Below are 17683 nucleotides of genomic sequence, written 5' to 3' on the forward strand. Positions count from 1 at the left end.
AATAAATTGTTCAGATCGTACCGCTATAGCATATAGCTGTCATACAAACTGACCGATTAAATTCGAGTTCTTGTAGAAAAACTTTTTTATTTCACAAGATATCTGCACGAAATTTGGCACAGATTAATATCTAAGACTATAATGCAAGATCCGAAGGAATTGCTCAGATCGGATCACTATAGCATATAGCTGCCATACAAATATGGTGAAATATGTTCTTAAATTAATCTTATCACTTTTCACTGACCGCCAAGCCCTGGTCGTACTCCTTCTCCAAATCTATATTTTGTACACTAATCTCTCGTAGTTGTGTCTGCCTCACCCAGAATGCATGATACTGCCACTAATGCATTTTTAATGGCATACAAAGAGGCGCACTGTCTGCGCGCATGCATCTCAGCATGTAAATATTGACGTATATATGTATTTTATGTACATAAGTACATATAGGTGAGTGTAACACATTTCATAGCTGTTAATATTCAATACAAATAGCTGATTTGTTCGATTTACTCTCTGATATACATATACATACATACATACATAGTTAGGGACTTACCGCATTGTGTTTGTGATTGTGCGTGCTGGCGTTGCCACTGCCTCTACTTCGGCTGCTGCTGCTGCTGCTCCAGTCAATACTTTTGTCTGCAGTTGGCCGTTGTTGTTATACCGCTGCTTATCGTTTGTGTAGCTGTTGTTGTCGTCGTGGTCGTCGTTACTCATGCGAACTCGTCGCATTGCCGCTTTTGTTAGCGCCACAGTTTGACAGTTCATTTTACATGCAAATAAAGGAGTTCCTGTCTTGTGTCCTACTGCCACACTGTCAAGCTGGCTGTCATGCGGGCGATTTCACGTCTCAACAATTGACATACATACATATATATATACACAGCTGTTGTAAATACATACGCATGTATGTATGTATGTGCGTGTGTGTGTTTGTATGTATGCGGATATGGATGCGAATGATTGTTTATTTTGTTTGCGGTTGACGTTGTTGCTGCTGTTGGGCGATAATACAATACAATAGTTGTTGTTATTGTTATTATAATTATTTTTGTTGTTGTACGATTCTTAATATATGCTGTTGATATTGCGGTGGCTTTAAGTGCTATTTTGCTATTGTTATTGTTTTCTTATTATTTGCAGTTGTTTTTGTTGGCATTATTGTTGTCATTATTGTTTTTGTTGTTGCTGTTGTTGTTACAGCTGCCATTGTATTAGCCCGTCACCACACTTTACTAATTCACAAAGTTAATCAAAATGAGAGCACTGGAAAAGCACTTACACACACACATACAGAGAAACACCTATACACGCACACGCACGCACGCAGGCGCGCAAATAAACAGAAATCTGTATGTAATAGCGCATACATACATACACCTACGACATTTAACAATACAAAAATATTGCGTCTGTATGTCACAGTACTTGTATACGTAGATAAGTATTAGCGTGACCGTTATTTTCCAAGTTAATTTTTTTTCTTTGCAAACGCCTGCTGAAGAATGCAGTTTTTGGCTTGAAAAGGCATATAACGTAAAAAGCTCTTTACTATATTCTAAACAGGTTATATTAAGTTTGCCACAAGGCTTTTTAGCACCCAGCAGAAAACGTTTAAGACCCATAAGGTATATACATAGTACAATGTATGAATGACCAATTAACTAGCTGAGTCTGTCCAACTAGGCACTCATTTTTTGAGATATCGATCTGAAATTTTGCACACGTTCTTTTCCCCCAAAGAAGCTATTCATTTGTTGGAATCATCGATATCGGTTCACTATAGCATATAGCTGCCATACAATCTATACCATCGGAATCAAGTTCTTGTATAGAAAACTTTTTCATTTGGCGAAATATCTGCACGAAATTTGGCATAGATTATTATCGAAGGCAACGCTAAAATATCTGCAGAAATTCTCCAGATCGGACCACTATATCATATACCTGCCATACAAACTGAACGATTTGAATAAAGTGCTTGTATGAAAAACTTTTTTATTTGAAGAAGTATTTTTACGAAAGTCAGCATGAGTTATTATCCAAGGAAATGCTAAAATATCTGAAGAAATTTTCAAGATCGAACCACTATAACATATAGCTGCCATACAAACTGAACAATCATAATCAAGTTTTTGTATGGAAAACTTTTTATTTCTGAAGGGTATATGAATTTCCGTGTCACCGAAGTTAACTTTTTTATTTATTTATTTATTTTTTTAATCTCAAGTGTACCCAAATCGGTTTAAAGTGTGTCTAAAACGTTTTACTCTTTCCATGTATTTTACATGAATTTTTTTAACATTTTGTATTAAATAGTTCAACCTACAACAAGAAAGCGTTTATTCTACTACAAAATTTAGCACTCTTCAAAAAAGGTCTAACTGATTTTTTTACATACACAAATTAAAACTTTAACAGTTATTATTAAGTGTATTGCACACACATATAGTACACCATGTCGTATACGCAACTTAGTGTTCATAAGACAACCGTATGAATGCTCAGTACATTGCAAGCATAACTTTAACAGCGTATAACTTTTAAAATAATGTTTTTATAGAAAAAATCATTAAGACCTTTTTTATAGAGTATACAATTTTATATTATAATATATACTTTTCAAAATTGTAGTTATACTTGGATTGAAGTTAAAAGACTCAATGCAAAAGATTAAAAATTTTCATGTTAAGTCAAAGGGAAAATTAAAACGATTGGTCAGGGTTTAAATTGATAATAAAGTGCTTGTTTATGTTCGATAATTTTTTTTATTTTTTGACGTTTGCAAAAAAAAATTAACTTGGGAAATAACGCACACCCTAATATGAATACATATATGTTTATATATGAATTTAGACGTATTTATGTATATACATATGTACATGTGTGTGTCTATATGTGTACTGGCTTATAACAGCTGTACGTATGTTCCCTGTTATCGACGAGTGTAACATCACATCAACGGCAGCAGCACAGTGGGAGCGGGAGCAGGAACACCAGCCCTTCAACAGCAAGAACAACAATAAAAACTACAGCAACAGCGCTGTACACATATGCTGGCGTCTTAAAAGCAACTGCAAGTGTGGATGTGTCCCTATGTATATATGGAAGTATATGTTCGTATGTATGTATGTTTATAGGTATGTATGTATATACAAGTACATATGTATGTATGTGTGTGTTTAGCATTCACATACACTTTGCTTGTGCTGCCCATAGCAGTTGCCGCTCCCTAATAGCCAACTAGATGCTTTGCATTAGTTGATAGCGTTGCTGCTGCTTAAAATATGCTGTGCTAGTGCAACGCACAAACACACACACACACACAAATGCATGTGTAAATAAAAAAATTGTATAAATGTATGCTTTGGCTAAATGGATTTTCAACTTTTTCACACTTTCAACCACTTCACCCCACCCACACACACATACGCGCACCTTGGCACACACACGCACATTGGCACATTTATGAAAATATTTATTGTTGCACTTTGTTTAATTAAATTTCAGCATAACATTTATTTTTGTAATTACATTTTCCAATTTTCCGTTCACAAATCCGCTGCTAATCCACATCCTCGCCGTTGCACAGCTCTACATATGCCCATACATAACATAACACTCTGTGCGTGTGTGTGAGTGGCACACCACCGCGACATTAATTCAACTAAACTGCCTCACAGGCTTGGCTGTGGGTATCCTTATTTTTCTGCCTTTTATGCTCAACAATCGGAGCAATTTCTAAACATACTTTTTTCCACACACACAATTTTCACTTACTTCACAGCAACGCTTTCAATACACGCATGTGTATGTATGCTGCTTATTACAGTTATTCATTATACACTAATAATTATTTTATATTTGATTTTTTTTTTACTTAATTTATTTAAATCACATTTTATGCACTTAATATGATATAAGTAAATAGGTAAGTGAGTAAGTAAGTGTTGATACGCCTAAGTGTATACGTTTATTATAAAACTCAAGTTTATTGCTTCAAATCTCATCCGGGACTGAAAGTGTACCACCAACGGAGCAAGTAATCAGTCTTTAGTCTTTCAATTGCACACGCTCTCGCTGCTGTCGCGCTTTCGCTCACGCTCTCAAATCAAATCAGGATGCTGTGTGCTGGCTTAATTCGCGTTTTTGGGTGTGCGTGTGTGTTGTGTTGCCCACCGTTTCGGGTGGGTGTACTAGTGGCGAGTGTCCATTGGAATTTCAAACACACACTATGTATCTATTGTGATGTTGCTCTGGCTCTCTCGCATTCTGTTGCTCTGTCATCACTCTGGCATCGAAATCTTAAAGCATTTGTTTGTGTGTGTGTTTGTGTATGGCTGGGATGGTGGTTATGTTAACTTAATGAATGAATGAATGAATACAGACACACACAACTGCAGCAAGCTGGCAGCATGACACGTTGTGAGCGCTCATTGTTTCTCCAATGTTGCTGTAGTTGTTATGTATTGAGCAGCGGACTATTGGGTAGTATACATTTAGGCTGTTTACAATGTTAGACGGTGTAAAGGCGCAGTATTTGAATTTACGAAAATGTTGCCATACCGACAGTTGATTAAGGGAACGGTGTTTATTTTTTAAATTAATATTATATTTTTTTTTCAATAATGTATTTTATTTTTTAAATTACAGTTGTAAATTTTTGTTTTCAATAATGGTTTTTATTTTTTAAATTACAATTATAATTTTTTGTTATTCAATATAAGTACACAACACACAGTGCCACAGTAAAATCTGCCGTTTTTGAATTCGAAAATCATATTCACTCAGAAATTTCTTGCACTACAAGTAAACCACGCGGTAAATACGGCAATACTTGAACCGTTACAAATCAGAATTCGATGAGGTAGAATTCTGCCGCTACAACAACAACAAAAACGGGTTTCGGTTTGGTTATGTAGCACCGAACTGTCGTGGCAGCGTTCGAAATTATTTATATTTAAGCTCGACATAACTTTGTGGGATATATTTTTTGCTATGGCAACAACAATTACAACAGCTATAACAACTTCAAAAGCTCAGCACTTTTAAAGCTACAAATTTGCACTAAAGATATCGTTGTTTTTATTGTTGTGACGGCAGGAATCAGCACAGTTGACAGTCGTTCCCACCACAGTCGGGTCTAAGTAATCGAAACAGACCCGAATTTTTATCCGGCCAACGACTGTCAACTTGACCGTCAACAGATAACAGTCTTCGGTCCTTTAAAAATTCGGATCCGTTACCGTTACAAAGAGCCGAACATTGTGGGAGCGACCGATACGCTTTTCCTGACGGTGCATTTTTAGCAAATTTTCGACAATAATCATCACGTCAACCCCACCCATTATTTTCACTCATTTTTGAACTGCTTTAACTTTTTTCAAATTCCTCCAATTTCATTTTTTTTTTGGTTAAATGAAGCTTAAAATCTCACCTTCCAACATCATATGCTATGACATAATGATTGGTAACGCTGGAGATATACGGCTTCATCTATTGACAAAATACGAAAAGACTTTTTCGACTACCCAATATTAAATACAAACTCAATTAATATTTGCCTTCAAACTGTGGCCAGATCTTTCGTTTATTTGCGACTTTTTGTTTTCAAGAAATTACATCGACAATCTAATTTCTAAAATGAAAAATTAAAAAAAATCGAGATATTTAATACAAGTGCCCAAATTAAAATATACATTGATTTCATTACTTTGTTCTAACTTTTTTTTATCCAAAGATTAAGCAATTTTCCTCATTGTTGTTTTATATTTTGCGTAGGAAAAAGAGACGATCAGCTGTAATTAGTTGAAGCCATCACCAAGCGCACGCGAAACTTGGCTGTTCTTAAAGCGTATATAAATAAATTCTAAACGGAAAATAATTAAATAACCTATAAAGTGCAGCTCTTTGTGGTGTTTGTTTGTTTTTGTTGCTCATTCAATATACATAGTCTATATATATGACGTCTATGGGCAATGAGGTTTTTGTTTACATGATATTTTATTTTACTACGCAACGCCTAACACAACTAACTAGTTTTACCATAAACCCGATATAGATAAGCCGAAGCCAAACGTTTGTTTCATGCTCTCCCAGTAGTATCGGTGCCAGTTTGTGGTCATAGCATCATATTCGGACGCAGGAATGCCAGTTTGTGTTAGCTTCAATTGGGTGTTGTTTTTCTGCATATAAAAGTGGGAAAACTTTGTTATCAAGTGAACAAAACGAATATTTCAAAACAAGATTACTTACCGTCTCCTCCAAGTCTATCACAACCTGGGAGTAGTGACCTGAAGGCCAGTTTTTAAGTCGCCAAGTTTGTTGAATCTTCTTTTCTGGTACCAGTTCTTCGAACTTACCTAGCACATTACCGCCATACAAAACGAATCTACAAGTTATATATATTTAACAAATAAATTCACACATATGTACATTATTAACATAACACTTACTCTCCACCGCGCGTTGGCAACACTTTAACTGGTGCACGGGTGAAAGCAGTTAACATATCCTCTTTTGTCAAGGCATTATATAAATCGTTCGCACTACAATTGAACTCAACAGCCATTCTTAACGTTCTTACGTCTAACTTACAGCCAACATTATTCCCTGATTTATCACTGGCTTTCACTGTATTTGCACTATTCGATAAATTAGCTTCCGCTGCGATACTGGATCCGGCTTGTTTTATCTTTGGCGAGACTACAGTATTTTCTTCGCCCTTTTTCGGAAGTATTAAATTTTTGGAATATTCCTCTTTCAATTCCTTGATATACAATGCGATCTGTTTCCGTACAACATCTCGTCCATTATTATACATGAACTGTTTCAGATTTTCCGATTCATCGTTGGACTCGTCAATGGTAATGGTTATCTCTATGTCATCTAAATCGTTTTCTTCGGACAAATTCGGTATAGTTATTTTACCTTTATGCTCTAAATTGCTATTATTCAATAATTTTCCAGTCCATTTAAGTATCAATTTCCATTCATAGAAGAAAATAAGTTTCCCTTTACGATTGTTAACTGTAGCTTCACCAGTACAATCGTCAACATTATCTACAATACATTCGATGCCATCCTTTTCTGCAACATGCAATTAGTAATTTTCAAATATTTTCCGCAATACGTTTTTGAATGAAAGTGCTTTTGCAAAATATTTACCAATCTTAAGTCCTTTAAATAATTGTGCTAAACGGTCCTTGGACCAAGGTGTAGCGTTTTTTTCCGTCCAATGCCAATTGTTGACATTCGTTGCGTCCGGACGTTCTTCAACAATCCAACGTGGATCACCTTCACCCCACTTTGCCATTTTTTATTTTTTACTAAATAATTTACTAAATTAGTTAAACACTAAATATTTGTTCAGTATAACGTTAAAAAATTTCTCCGAGCAATTGGTTCAGCAAAATTAAGAGGCAGAGCAATTTTCTATTAAATCACGTTCCGTGTGGCTATTGACAGACAAAATGAAAATCGAGAATATTCGCGTAAAAACTGACAGCTGATTGGTGTTACCGGATGCATTGGAAACGAAAAGAATTTTAGAAACGAATATTCGTATTCGTTTCTTGGGGAAACTTGATAGCAGACCGAATATTATACAGCTTAGTTTTATATAATTTAGTATTAAAATATTACATAATGTATGTGAATTTTCAAAATTACTTAAAATTAAATAATAAGTAACATTACTTACCATTATTATTATAATAAAAGTAATATAATATTTCTGTATGTTGGATACAAGTTGGTCTTATTGGAAATATACAGATACAATAAGTAGATCCCTAAGGATTGAAATGGAATGGAAAATGTACACTTTGTGATCTATCAATGCTAATTGGTTTTTAAAGTATGGTGGTTAGCTAATTGGGACTGAATTTGTGACTATAAATTGAAAATTAATTTTATGACGGGACTTTAATAATCTAATAATCTCGGGTAGTAACCCATATTTATTTCTAATATCAGAAAATACCTTAATAAACTATCAAATATTCCAACTGGACTCTTAACTTATCTCTGATTTAAAAAAATTATATTTTGACTTGAGATTTTTGATTGAAAATTATTATCATAAAAAAAATGTTCAAACTTGAAAAAACATGTCAAAACTTGAAAAACATGTTCAAACTAGCAAAACCATGTTCAAACTTGCACAGACATGTTCAAACTTGCAAAAAACAGTTCAAAATATTATCTGCTATATAAAAAATTTAAATTATTTTGAACAGCGTTGCCAACGCGCCACGAAACTCCGCGCCTACTGCATGCCAACTAAGCCCATATGTTTTTTTAACGTCGCGAACGCGCTCTAAGCCAAGTTTGAGTTTGCTTTAAACCGGTTTTTGGCCAACAGCTATGCATTTGAGTAATTTCCTTCACGGCTGCGAACAGTTAACGCGAAGACTTTGAACGAAATGAATGTGGTGAACGGTGTTAGAAGTAGCTTATTGCCGTTTTCGCGCTCGTAGACACAAATATTTATTATACTGGAGTAGTGCGTAAGTGTGTCTGTATATGCGTATACTAGTGTATGTGAACGTGTATGTGTCTGTGTGTGTAAATACCAGCCTATGAAAATATTACAAATTAAGCATTGGAATTTTATGGCACAGCTTTACGCCTGCGCTTTTGATAACGCCAAACAACTTTCGCATAGTGAAATTGATGCAACGCCGCATAATAAAAATCTAATGAAAATGACAATTTTTGGAAAAATATTCAGTGATTTTGTTTAAATGCAGCGCAAAAGTGTGGTGTGTGGCTTGAAACACATACGACTACGTCGGTGAGCGTGAGTGCATGTGTGTGTGCAAGTGTTTTTGTATGCGCTGTTCGTAGGCTTAAGACACCAGTGGGAATCAATAGCCTACATACTAGCGCACAAACACACACAAACATATACATACATAGAATTTTATGCGATTTTTATACAATATTCGCCAATTGGAATGTAAATCTGCATACATAAACTACAAATTTACATGGAAAATGTATAAATTATTAAAAAGACAGTTAACATTTTGGATTATATACATATATGTATGTATGTATGTATATGTAGTACATATAAACATTTTACTAACTGCATTTCAACGAAAGAGGTGTACGGTAAATGCGCAAGCATATGGAGGCTCTTTTTTTAGTGGCCAAGTGTTGTGAAAATATCTCAAGTAAACAGTTAATGAAGGCCAATGGCATTGGTGGTAACTAATCTTGCGATATTGTTCGTGTCGAACTTCGTTTTACGCAGGCGCAGAGTGAAATATGCGTGAACATATTTGCTTTAGATTTGCTATATATGTATGTATGTATGTGCATTTGATATTCGCTTAATGTTGTTTGATATGCAAGCACGGTGTGGTGAGGCTTAATGAAAAAGTTATAATACCGAAACAAAACAATAAAACGATGAATGAAAATATTAAAAAAAGTGCGATAGCTACGGCGACATGAGGCAATTTGGTGTGTCTAATTTTGTTTTGAAAAAATATGAGTATTATTAGACGATGATTACACAAGCAAATATCTATGTACATACATATATCATATATGTATGTAAAAATATGCATAAATAAAAACAAAATGAAAAAAAAATTAAGTCAATCGCAGAAAGTAATAAAGAAATAATTAATAAAAATTAGGAGAAACTAAAAAAATAAGGAGTCCTGTCACAAAAAAGTAGGAAAATATTCTTCTTAACAAATCACGTTATTTTATTTTTATTACACTGTACATACTTACTTTTCAGTTGATCTCTGAAAGTATTGCTTAAATAATAAAAACACAACAAAATTAAAAAAAAATTCAAAAGAATTTTTTAAAAATATTGTTTTTTAAATTAAAAGCACATTTTCTTAATTTTTTAATACAAACTGAGAATTTTGTTTTAATATTATATTAGCTCTAAACAAGTTTTTTATAAAAAATAAAAACAAAAATTAAAAATAAATGAAAAAACTAAAATCATATAGAAAATACATAAATAAAAAAATATATTATGGTAAAATAATTTAAAAAAAACTGGATAATATTTCCGCTATTTTTTAACTTAACTTTACTGAAAATATTTTTTTAAAATAAATTTACTTGAAAAATAATCGCTGAAAGTATTGCATAAATAATAATAAAAAAAAAATAAGTAAAAAACATTGTTCAAAAAATTTAGAAAATATTATTAAAATAAATTAATGAATAATAAATGAAAATATAGAAAAGTGAAAAAAGTTGTTTTAAAAAAATTCAGAAAATATGAATAATAAAATATTGTTTTAAAACGACAAATTGGAAATACACTTTTTTATTTACATATTAAAATTTTATAAAACAATTTTTTTTTACTAAAATAAAATTACTTGGCAGTTAATCGCCGAAAGTATTGCTCAAATAATCAAAACACAACATTATGAAAAATAAAAAGAATTAAACAAAAACTAAAAAATAAGTTAAGAAAAAATAAAAAAAAACTACAAGAACATAAATAAATAAATAAACAATATTAAAACAATATTTTTCTAAAAGTTAGAAAAATATTTCCTCTTACTTTTAAACAAAATTGAAATTATTTTCTTAATTAGTATTTTTTTATTGCGCTTTTACAAAAAAAAAAAAGATGATGTGATCCCTGTTCACGTAGATGGAACCCAGGGCCTTGAGCCTGTTTCTGCAAATTGCTGGGCAATCAAGAATCAGGTGTTCTGGAGTTACATGTCGCAGAACCGGCAGTTTTTCTCAAGGAATCTCCCAACGACAGATAATCGTCCTTTGTGTTATCGATAAACTACTAAAAGTGGATCACCAGATTCACCTAAATCGACGAAGCGTTTTGAGTTTATCACAATACCAGCAACTTCGTTAGGTTCGTCTAAGGTGTGTCTACCGAGATATTCCAATCTCAATCTGGTGAAAGTCGGGCAATAGAGTGAAAGTGAAACGCTGATTCCATGACGCCTTTCTCCATACAGCTTTGGTCGCAATCCGTGGTAACCAATTGGACAGAATCTAGTTGGAACAATAGAGTTGCGACGAGATTGGTCTTGTTAAGTGCCAGTTGTTCGGAGGACCAGAAGGATCTCACAGTCGCCCAGAACTTTGCGTGCTCATTTGAGGCCCCAAGGTCAAACGCCAGAACGACAGAAGACATCGAAAAACCGACTAGATTCCAATCCGATGAAATTGGCGAAATGGTTTCTGGCTTCCACTCGGATGAAATTGAAAAAATAGTGGCCTTCTTAGGTAGCGCATCGGTCTTCCGATTTTCGGCGATTCCGCTGTGACCTTGGGAAGTTTTGAGCGAAAAGTCAGCGAGCTCAAAGCTATGATAGTGATTGCACACCCTTCTGAAGAAAAATACATTTAGAGGCAGTGCATCTACTACTACCTTGTTGGCAGCCACAAGCGCTTCAAAGACGCTACAGTGAGCTGGCAGTCTGAAACTAGAGTTGATGGAGAGCCCTGATCGAAGATTCCACCACCTTCCCTTCCTCTTAAACCTCCCCTCTTCACCCTTCTTTTGAGCGTTCTCCACCAGACAATGACCCTAAAAAAAACTAAACCATAACTAAGGTTTTATAGAGCCATAACACCACTTTTGGTGAGAGGCCCCACCTCTTTCAAATTGCTCTTCTACAACAGTGTAAGGCGGCCGATGTCTTACTCACTCTTTCTTCGATTTTTGGTATTCATAAGAGCTTTCTATCATGGATAATACGAAAGTATTTCATCTACTGGTTGAAGAATAGAACTTTCCAACCAAGGAAACTTTGTATATTCTAGTAAATAAAACTAGCTCAATTTCACCAGAGTAAACTTGCTTTAATTATTTCAAATATTTCTGATGCTTACAGATACCATATGAAATAACAACTGCTGGAGACCATAGTTTACTATGCTACCAAATACGATTAGTCAGGTAGGTGTATGAAAACCTAAAAGTAAGAACTCTGCTCACACATTGAACTTTACCTTCATTGACAGGACCGCGGCAAGGACTGGACCAGTTTGCACGAGGCTGCCGCCAATGGCAACGAGGAAATGCTGCAGACGCTACTCGCTGGCAATGCAGACCCCACCGCCAAGGAGACCAAATTAGGCAATACACCGCTGCATGAAGCGGCGTCGCGCGGCTACAGCCGCTCAGTAAAGTTGCTCTGCGCGCCCAAACCCAACACGAAACCGCCACCGAAGAGTAAGCAGAAGCAGGAGGCAACAAAACAAAGTCGCGGCACAATACAAAACGCAACACTGGGCTTACAGAACTTTGCCGGTTTTACCGCCTTACATTTGGCGGCACAAAACGGACATAATCAAAGTTGCAGAGAGCTACTAATGGCTGGCGCCAATCCGGATATTGAGAATTATGTAAGAACATAGGCTTTAGAGATATTTCGACACTTTTCAATTTTAATTTTGCTTTATGTTTGCTAGTATGGCGACTCGGCGCTGCACACGGCCTGTCGGTACGGACACGCCGGCGCCGCACGCATTCTACTCTCCGCCTTCTGCGACGTCAACAAGAAGAATCTCAATGGTGACACACCCTTGCATATAACCAGCGCCATGGGTAGACACAAATTGTCGCGCATACTGCTGGAAGCCGAATGTGAAATCAATATACGTAATTCGCAAGGCGAGACCCCGCGCGACATTGCAATACGTAAGGGTTTCGGCAAAATATTGGACATATTAGACAATCCACATCGCATACGCAATAAGAAAGGCAAACCGGCAACGGGCGAAGAGGATAAGACGAAAGCTGCGCCCTGCACATCTAAAACGCATGCGAATGAGGTCAGTTGGTCGCCATATGGCTGTCATTACTTTCCCGATATGCGCGCATTTCCATCGCCAAAACTGGAGACACTACCCAAAGAGCCGCTGAAGCGCGGCGAACAATACTATTTGGACCTGGCCGGGCATATACGCAAGGGACCGATCGGTATCGGTAATATCTGCTACTGCGGTCCATTCTTCAAGCACATCGAGGATAAGATCAATTCGAATAAGCGGCATTTGCGTAAATACGTACACACTGCCAAGGAACATTTGGACGATAAGGTGCAAGCGTTGGCGGCGCGTACAAATCATCAAATTGAGAAGCTAACGCGCACGATGATCGCCGATCGTGTGGAATGTCAAACTCGACGTTTATATTTGGAGAACTATTTGAAACGTGGTGATCCCTTGCGTTTAACGGCGGACGTTACGACGCGTGGACGAGAGGCACGTGAAATGTTCGACACCTTGAAACGCTGTCGAAGTCTTGAGTTTCTGGAGAAAGTCGACATGTCGGAAAGCAAGTTGGCGAACTCGCGCAGCTACGATCTGCTCGATGCGAATGCGAATGCACCGGAAGTAGTTGTTGAAGACCGTATGGATGAAGCGCTGTGCTGTCCACACTCCACTGAGTTACAAAATCATTTGAGCGAAGACTCAAACAATGAGTTTTATGATGTCTCGAAACGTTTGGGTAGTTTACTAGCGAAGACGAGTACATTTTTGACAGTGCCCGCACATGCAGTACCAAACTCAACGACCAAAGCAACAGCGGCAGCATTGGAAATAGACGCCGATGACGGTGGACTGAGCACGCGTGTGCAAAATATGCATTTGAGTCCATCGAATAGTGAGGCATCGAATATCACTCCGGCTCAGTTGAGCTCCGAAACTGGTGCGATATCGAGCCCCGACTATAATTGTAATTTCCGTACGCCGCACGGCGCGGCGAAACGTAAAGCTTTTGCGGCAACAACAGAAGAAGCTACAACCACAGCATCATCATCGATGGCATCACCAGCCGAACGTACACAATACAGAGATAAACCGATTACTAACTACGGTAATGAAAGACAGCTGGAGTACTTGTACAGCATACAGAAGCGCGGCAGCGTCATACAGAATGTGATAAGCGCATTGCGCAAAAGTCATCAAAGAGCCGATGATAGTTTGGTGTTGGCGAAGACACGCAACGAATCAGAGTACACACAAGAGGATAAGCTGGGCTATAAAGATGAACTCTTTCAGGTGCAACGTTCAGCGGAATGTGAAAGCAAAGAGGCGGCAATGTTGAAAGAGGTCGGTTTGCCACTTGAAAATTTGAGCGTGAGCACACATGCCTTCGCAATGAAGGGTCGAGACTTTAACGAAATGCAACGCTTACAAACACAAATTGGCGAAATCACAACACCAACATACAACGAGCAGGAGACGCGTTATCAGGATTCCTCCTACACGGAAAGTCATCCGGGCGAAGACTGTTTGGATTCGTTGGAAAGCGTACAGCAACAACCGTTACAACAATTTACCGGTGCGAATAATGCGCCATTATATGCGCAACAAGTCTTGGACAAAGTCGGTGTGGCGACTCATGGCTCAACGCCTTCACACGCCACAGACTCACCGGATTCGCAGAATTATGTTTTCCAGACAAACTATTGGCCCGAACGTTATGTGCCGAAAGACGCCTACTTTCACGATTTGTCACAACGCAAATGCAAGGTTGCACAACCAAATGTAACGACAGCCGCTTCAATAGCAAAACCGTCAACCGAAGAGCCTACGGCATACACGAATGCTTTGCCGAAGTTCAAAGTTGCTAATGCGGTAAAAAGTATAGAGAAGCTTAATGGTCAAGTGCTGTCGAATACTTATATACGTGATCCCACCGTCAGGAGTAGCCTCAAAGCTAAATCTTTTGTGGTGCCTGCAGTCGTAAGTACAACGCCGAAGAGCTGCAGCGCTTGTACCGAAGCGATTTGTAATGGAAATTGCACTTATGACGAATCGCTGAAGATAGTACGCGAGCCGCGTGTTCGGCGCCCAATTCACGAAGAGGAACAAAATGAAGCAGTGCCCATTGGTTTCACAACAACACAATCGGCGAGTTTGAACGAAACTGGCATTGTTACAGCATCAGCAGTTCATAACGGGTTAGGACCCTATAGCGCTTACAGTCACGACGAAGCTGGTGCGCTCGCTGGCAAGACCAGCAGGCTGCCGGCAGCGGGCTTCTACGCGAGTAATGTGTCAAGTTTGGTCTGACATTGCTATTAATCCTAAAATTTGTATAGTGTTTAAATATTGTATTATGTTATATAACTAGCTATATATGTATGTGTGATCCTAAGTTATGTAGGAGTGTCCAAATAATTTTAGAACGTAAATAATATTGCTAAGCATTAAATATATTAAATTATAAACAGATATATAAAATGATTTTGTTGAAGTTGCTCTGAATTTTTTTCAATTGCCCTCAGGCTAGGTTAGGTTAGGTTAACAGGTTAGGTTAACCGCTACTAACAGGGATCTCACTTGGAAAGCTTAGTACACTGTTATATACTGGATTATCAGATGCTTTAAAGTCGGCAAAGCACTTTGAACCTATCACAATGGTTTCGAGATGGCTAATGTCAGTTTCGGCTATACCTTCTGGTTTGCCGAGGTTAAGACTTCCGAGATGTTTCAGTCTCAGTCGTGCAAAGGTTGGACAATGGAAGCGAAAGTGCCTAGATGTTTCCAGCTCACCATTCTCCATGCAACTTTAAGAAGTATCGTCCGCCAAGTTGCTTAGCCGCATGAATGCCTATTGGATAGTGTCCAATAAGAACTCCTATGAATGCGGCAAGATGAACTTTGCTCAAGGCAAACAGTTCAGCAAATCTCATGCGTTCTACTCTAGGCCAAAACAATAGAACGGTCGCATAGAAGATGGTTTTCGACTAGTGCACGCGAGGTCCATTGGTTCAGTGCTAGAATGCAAGACGCCAATGGAGATCTAACTCGGTTTAGTTCCAATATGAGCGGATCAAGAGTACACCCTCTGGCTAGCTCGTCGGCTTTGCAGCTGTCAGCGATTACGCTATGTTTTCTAGTAAGGATAGGCACTCCTAGACTAGATTTAAGCGCACAGTTAGCGAGCTCAGACGTAGTGTTGCCGTTCTGCTGTCGTAGTGAATGCTCATCTTGACGAATAGACCACGGCCAGCACAGAAAATATAGCATCCGTAGCTGAGAGTGTACACGAAGAATCGATTCGGCGCAGTTCGCTGAAACTCGGACTGTCGAATGGCCCGACTTGGCGTATTTTACGTCGAGAACTGAAGCCGCTCGACCTTCCCAAGCGGCAACGTTTCGCTCTTCGACGTTTTCTAGCCAATTTAGTTCAGCAGTGAGGCCCATTTCTGGCTCAATGGGTATGTAAACAAGCAAAATTGCCGCATTTGGGACGAAGACCAATCTGAAAAGATTCAAGAGCTACCATTTTATCCAGAAAAGGCAACGGTTTGGTATGGTTTTCTTCAAAAATTAGGCCGGTGAGAATGTAACCGTCAATGGCGACCGTTATCCCGCCAATATAATCGACTATTTAATGCCTGACATTGAAGCTCGTAATCTCGGCGACAATTGGTTTCAACAAGATGGCGCAATTTCTCACACATCGCATCAATCAATGGATTTATTGAGAGAACACTTCGGTGTCCGTCTGAAATGTTGCCGCGGCCAGCATTTTAAAGAGAAAATCTTCAAAAAATAAATGCCAAAGAATGTTCTTTTGAATGATAATAACCATTCCTCATTAAATTTGAAGTTACTGTGTTTTTTTCTTTAAAAGAAACTAGAAATGAATCACCCCTTTCCATAGGTATATATGCTCTAGATATCTTAGACATATTTGTTATGTATATACATATGTATGTATATGGTATATTGGCGGATAACGTCCAGGAAATATCGATGATACGATGAGCTTACCCTATGATAGTAGGAATTTTCAACAATGACACTATTGGATACTAAGGAAATTATGTAAAATGTGTATTGAGGTTATGTTACTAAGAGAAATCTAGGAATTTTGATTCAAAACTTTACTTAGTGTAACATAAAGCCTCCGTATTTATTCAACGTTTAAAGCTATTTGAGATTTGATATCTTTCTGATGACAATATCAAAACTGCAAAGAGCTACTGAGATCAACTTTGGATATATAAAAATTTTAATAAATCTCAAATAAGCCTATTGAGGTATAGAAATGGAAATATGTATGTACATATATACCAAGCAAACTTCTGCTGCATTTCTTTTAGCACTCACATAAATATTTATTCCAAGCCACGAACTTCCTATTCTTCGCTTCATATAAGTACATATGTACATATATACCCGTACATACTTATTCATGGATATATATTTATGTAAGTAAGTACTAAAATAGAATTAACATTGAATTGTCTGTCAAATTGGAAAATAAAAGACCATTATTTTCTTTTGCATTTGAATGTGTTCGGCTGGAAGAAAGCGCGACAAAGTGGAAGAAAGCAATAAGTGGCTGACAAAAGGAGCATATATCTATACAAACAGACAGCGCACAGAATAACTGTATTAAAAATGATATTGAAGATGTTATTTACTTGATTTTAGTGTCAACCAAAACGGAATAATCACATACAATGCAATGTACTTACTCGTAGATCTATGTATGTATACAGTTAATCATAACAGATTAACTTTTTCAATATAGTAAACAGATTTATATGTACATTACTCGTATTATTTCCCCGACCACGCATAGAATAAATATTGAATAAATAATTCAGCTGTTTCGAGGCGTCACATTTTTCAAGAAACGCCTACGGTAGGAAAAAAATTTAAACCTTATAACAGAAGTTTGGCA

General features: G+C 37.1%; 2 protein-coding genes across 4 annotated transcripts; one reads left to right on the forward strand and one right to left on the reverse strand.

Annotated features, from left to right (window-relative positions):
- Positions 1–5559: 5559 nt before the first annotated feature.
- On the reverse strand, positions 5560–7477 carry LOC120772179 (activator of 90 kDa heat shock protein ATPase homolog 1). 2 transcript variants are annotated; one of them, XR_005705043.1, is made up of 5 exons: positions 7174–7477; positions 6462–7095; positions 6262–6397; positions 5720–6191; positions 5560–5644 (listed from the first exon to the last, which is right to left on the reverse strand). XR_005705043.1 is itself a non-coding variant. In XM_040100627.1 (4 exons), the coding sequence occupies exons 1-4, from the start codon at positions 7319–7321 to the stop codon at positions 6048–6050; spliced, it is 1062 nt and encodes a 353-aa protein (XP_039956561.1). In that variant the 5' UTR covers positions 7322–7477; the 3' UTR covers positions 5560–6047. The 2 variants fall into 2 exon arrangements, 1 of the variants encoding a protein (XP_039956561.1); XM_040100627.1 differs by having other exon boundaries at positions 5560–6191.
- Positions 7478–8441: 964 nt separating this feature from the next.
- LOC120771692 lies at positions 8442–15054 on the forward strand. 2 transcript variants are annotated; one of them, XM_040099828.1, is made up of 4 exons: positions 8442–8512; positions 11862–11926; positions 11992–12375; positions 12442–15054. In XM_040099828.1, exons 2-4 carry the CDS (start codon positions 11903–11905, stop codon positions 15052–15054), a joined length of 3021 nt encoding a protein of 1006 aa, XP_039955762.1. In that variant the 5' UTR covers positions 8442–8512; positions 11862–11902. The 2 variants fall into 2 exon arrangements, with proteins under 2 accessions (XP_039955762.1, XP_039955761.1); XM_040099827.1 differs by having other exon boundaries at positions 8451–8516.
- The last annotated feature ends 2629 nt before the right edge of the window (positions 15055–17683 follow it).

This window comes from Bactrocera tryoni, chromosome 3 (genome assembly GCF_016617805.1).
Source record: "Bactrocera tryoni isolate S06 chromosome 3, CSIRO_BtryS06_freeze2, whole genome shotgun sequence".
In the NCBI taxonomy this organism is placed as follows: domain Eukaryota; kingdom Metazoa; phylum Arthropoda; class Insecta; order Diptera; family Tephritidae; genus Bactrocera; species Bactrocera tryoni.

Coding starts and splice junctions, on each gene's coding strand:
- LOC120772179 (XM_040100627.1), bottom strand. CDS start 7,321: ATGGCAAAGTGGGGTGAAGGTGATCCACGTTGGATTGTTGAAGAACGT. Junction 7,096..7,173: donor ATTTAAAGGACTTAAGATTG/GTAAATATTTTG, acceptor TGCATGTTGCAG/AAAAGGATGGCATCGAATGT. Junction 6,398..6,461: donor TTGCCAACGCGCGGTGGAGA/GTAAGTGTTATG, acceptor TATAACTTGTAG/ATTCGTTTTGTATGGCGGTA.
- LOC120771692 (XM_040099828.1), top strand. CDS start 11,903: ATGCTACCAAATACGATTAGTCAG. Junction 11,927..11,991: donor TACCAAATACGATTAGTCAG/GTAGGTGTATGA, acceptor CTTCATTGACAG/GACCGCGGCAAGGACTGGAC. Junction 12,376..12,441: donor ATCCGGATATTGAGAATTAT/GTAAGAACATAG, acceptor TATGTTTGCTAG/TATGGCGACTCGGCGCTGCA.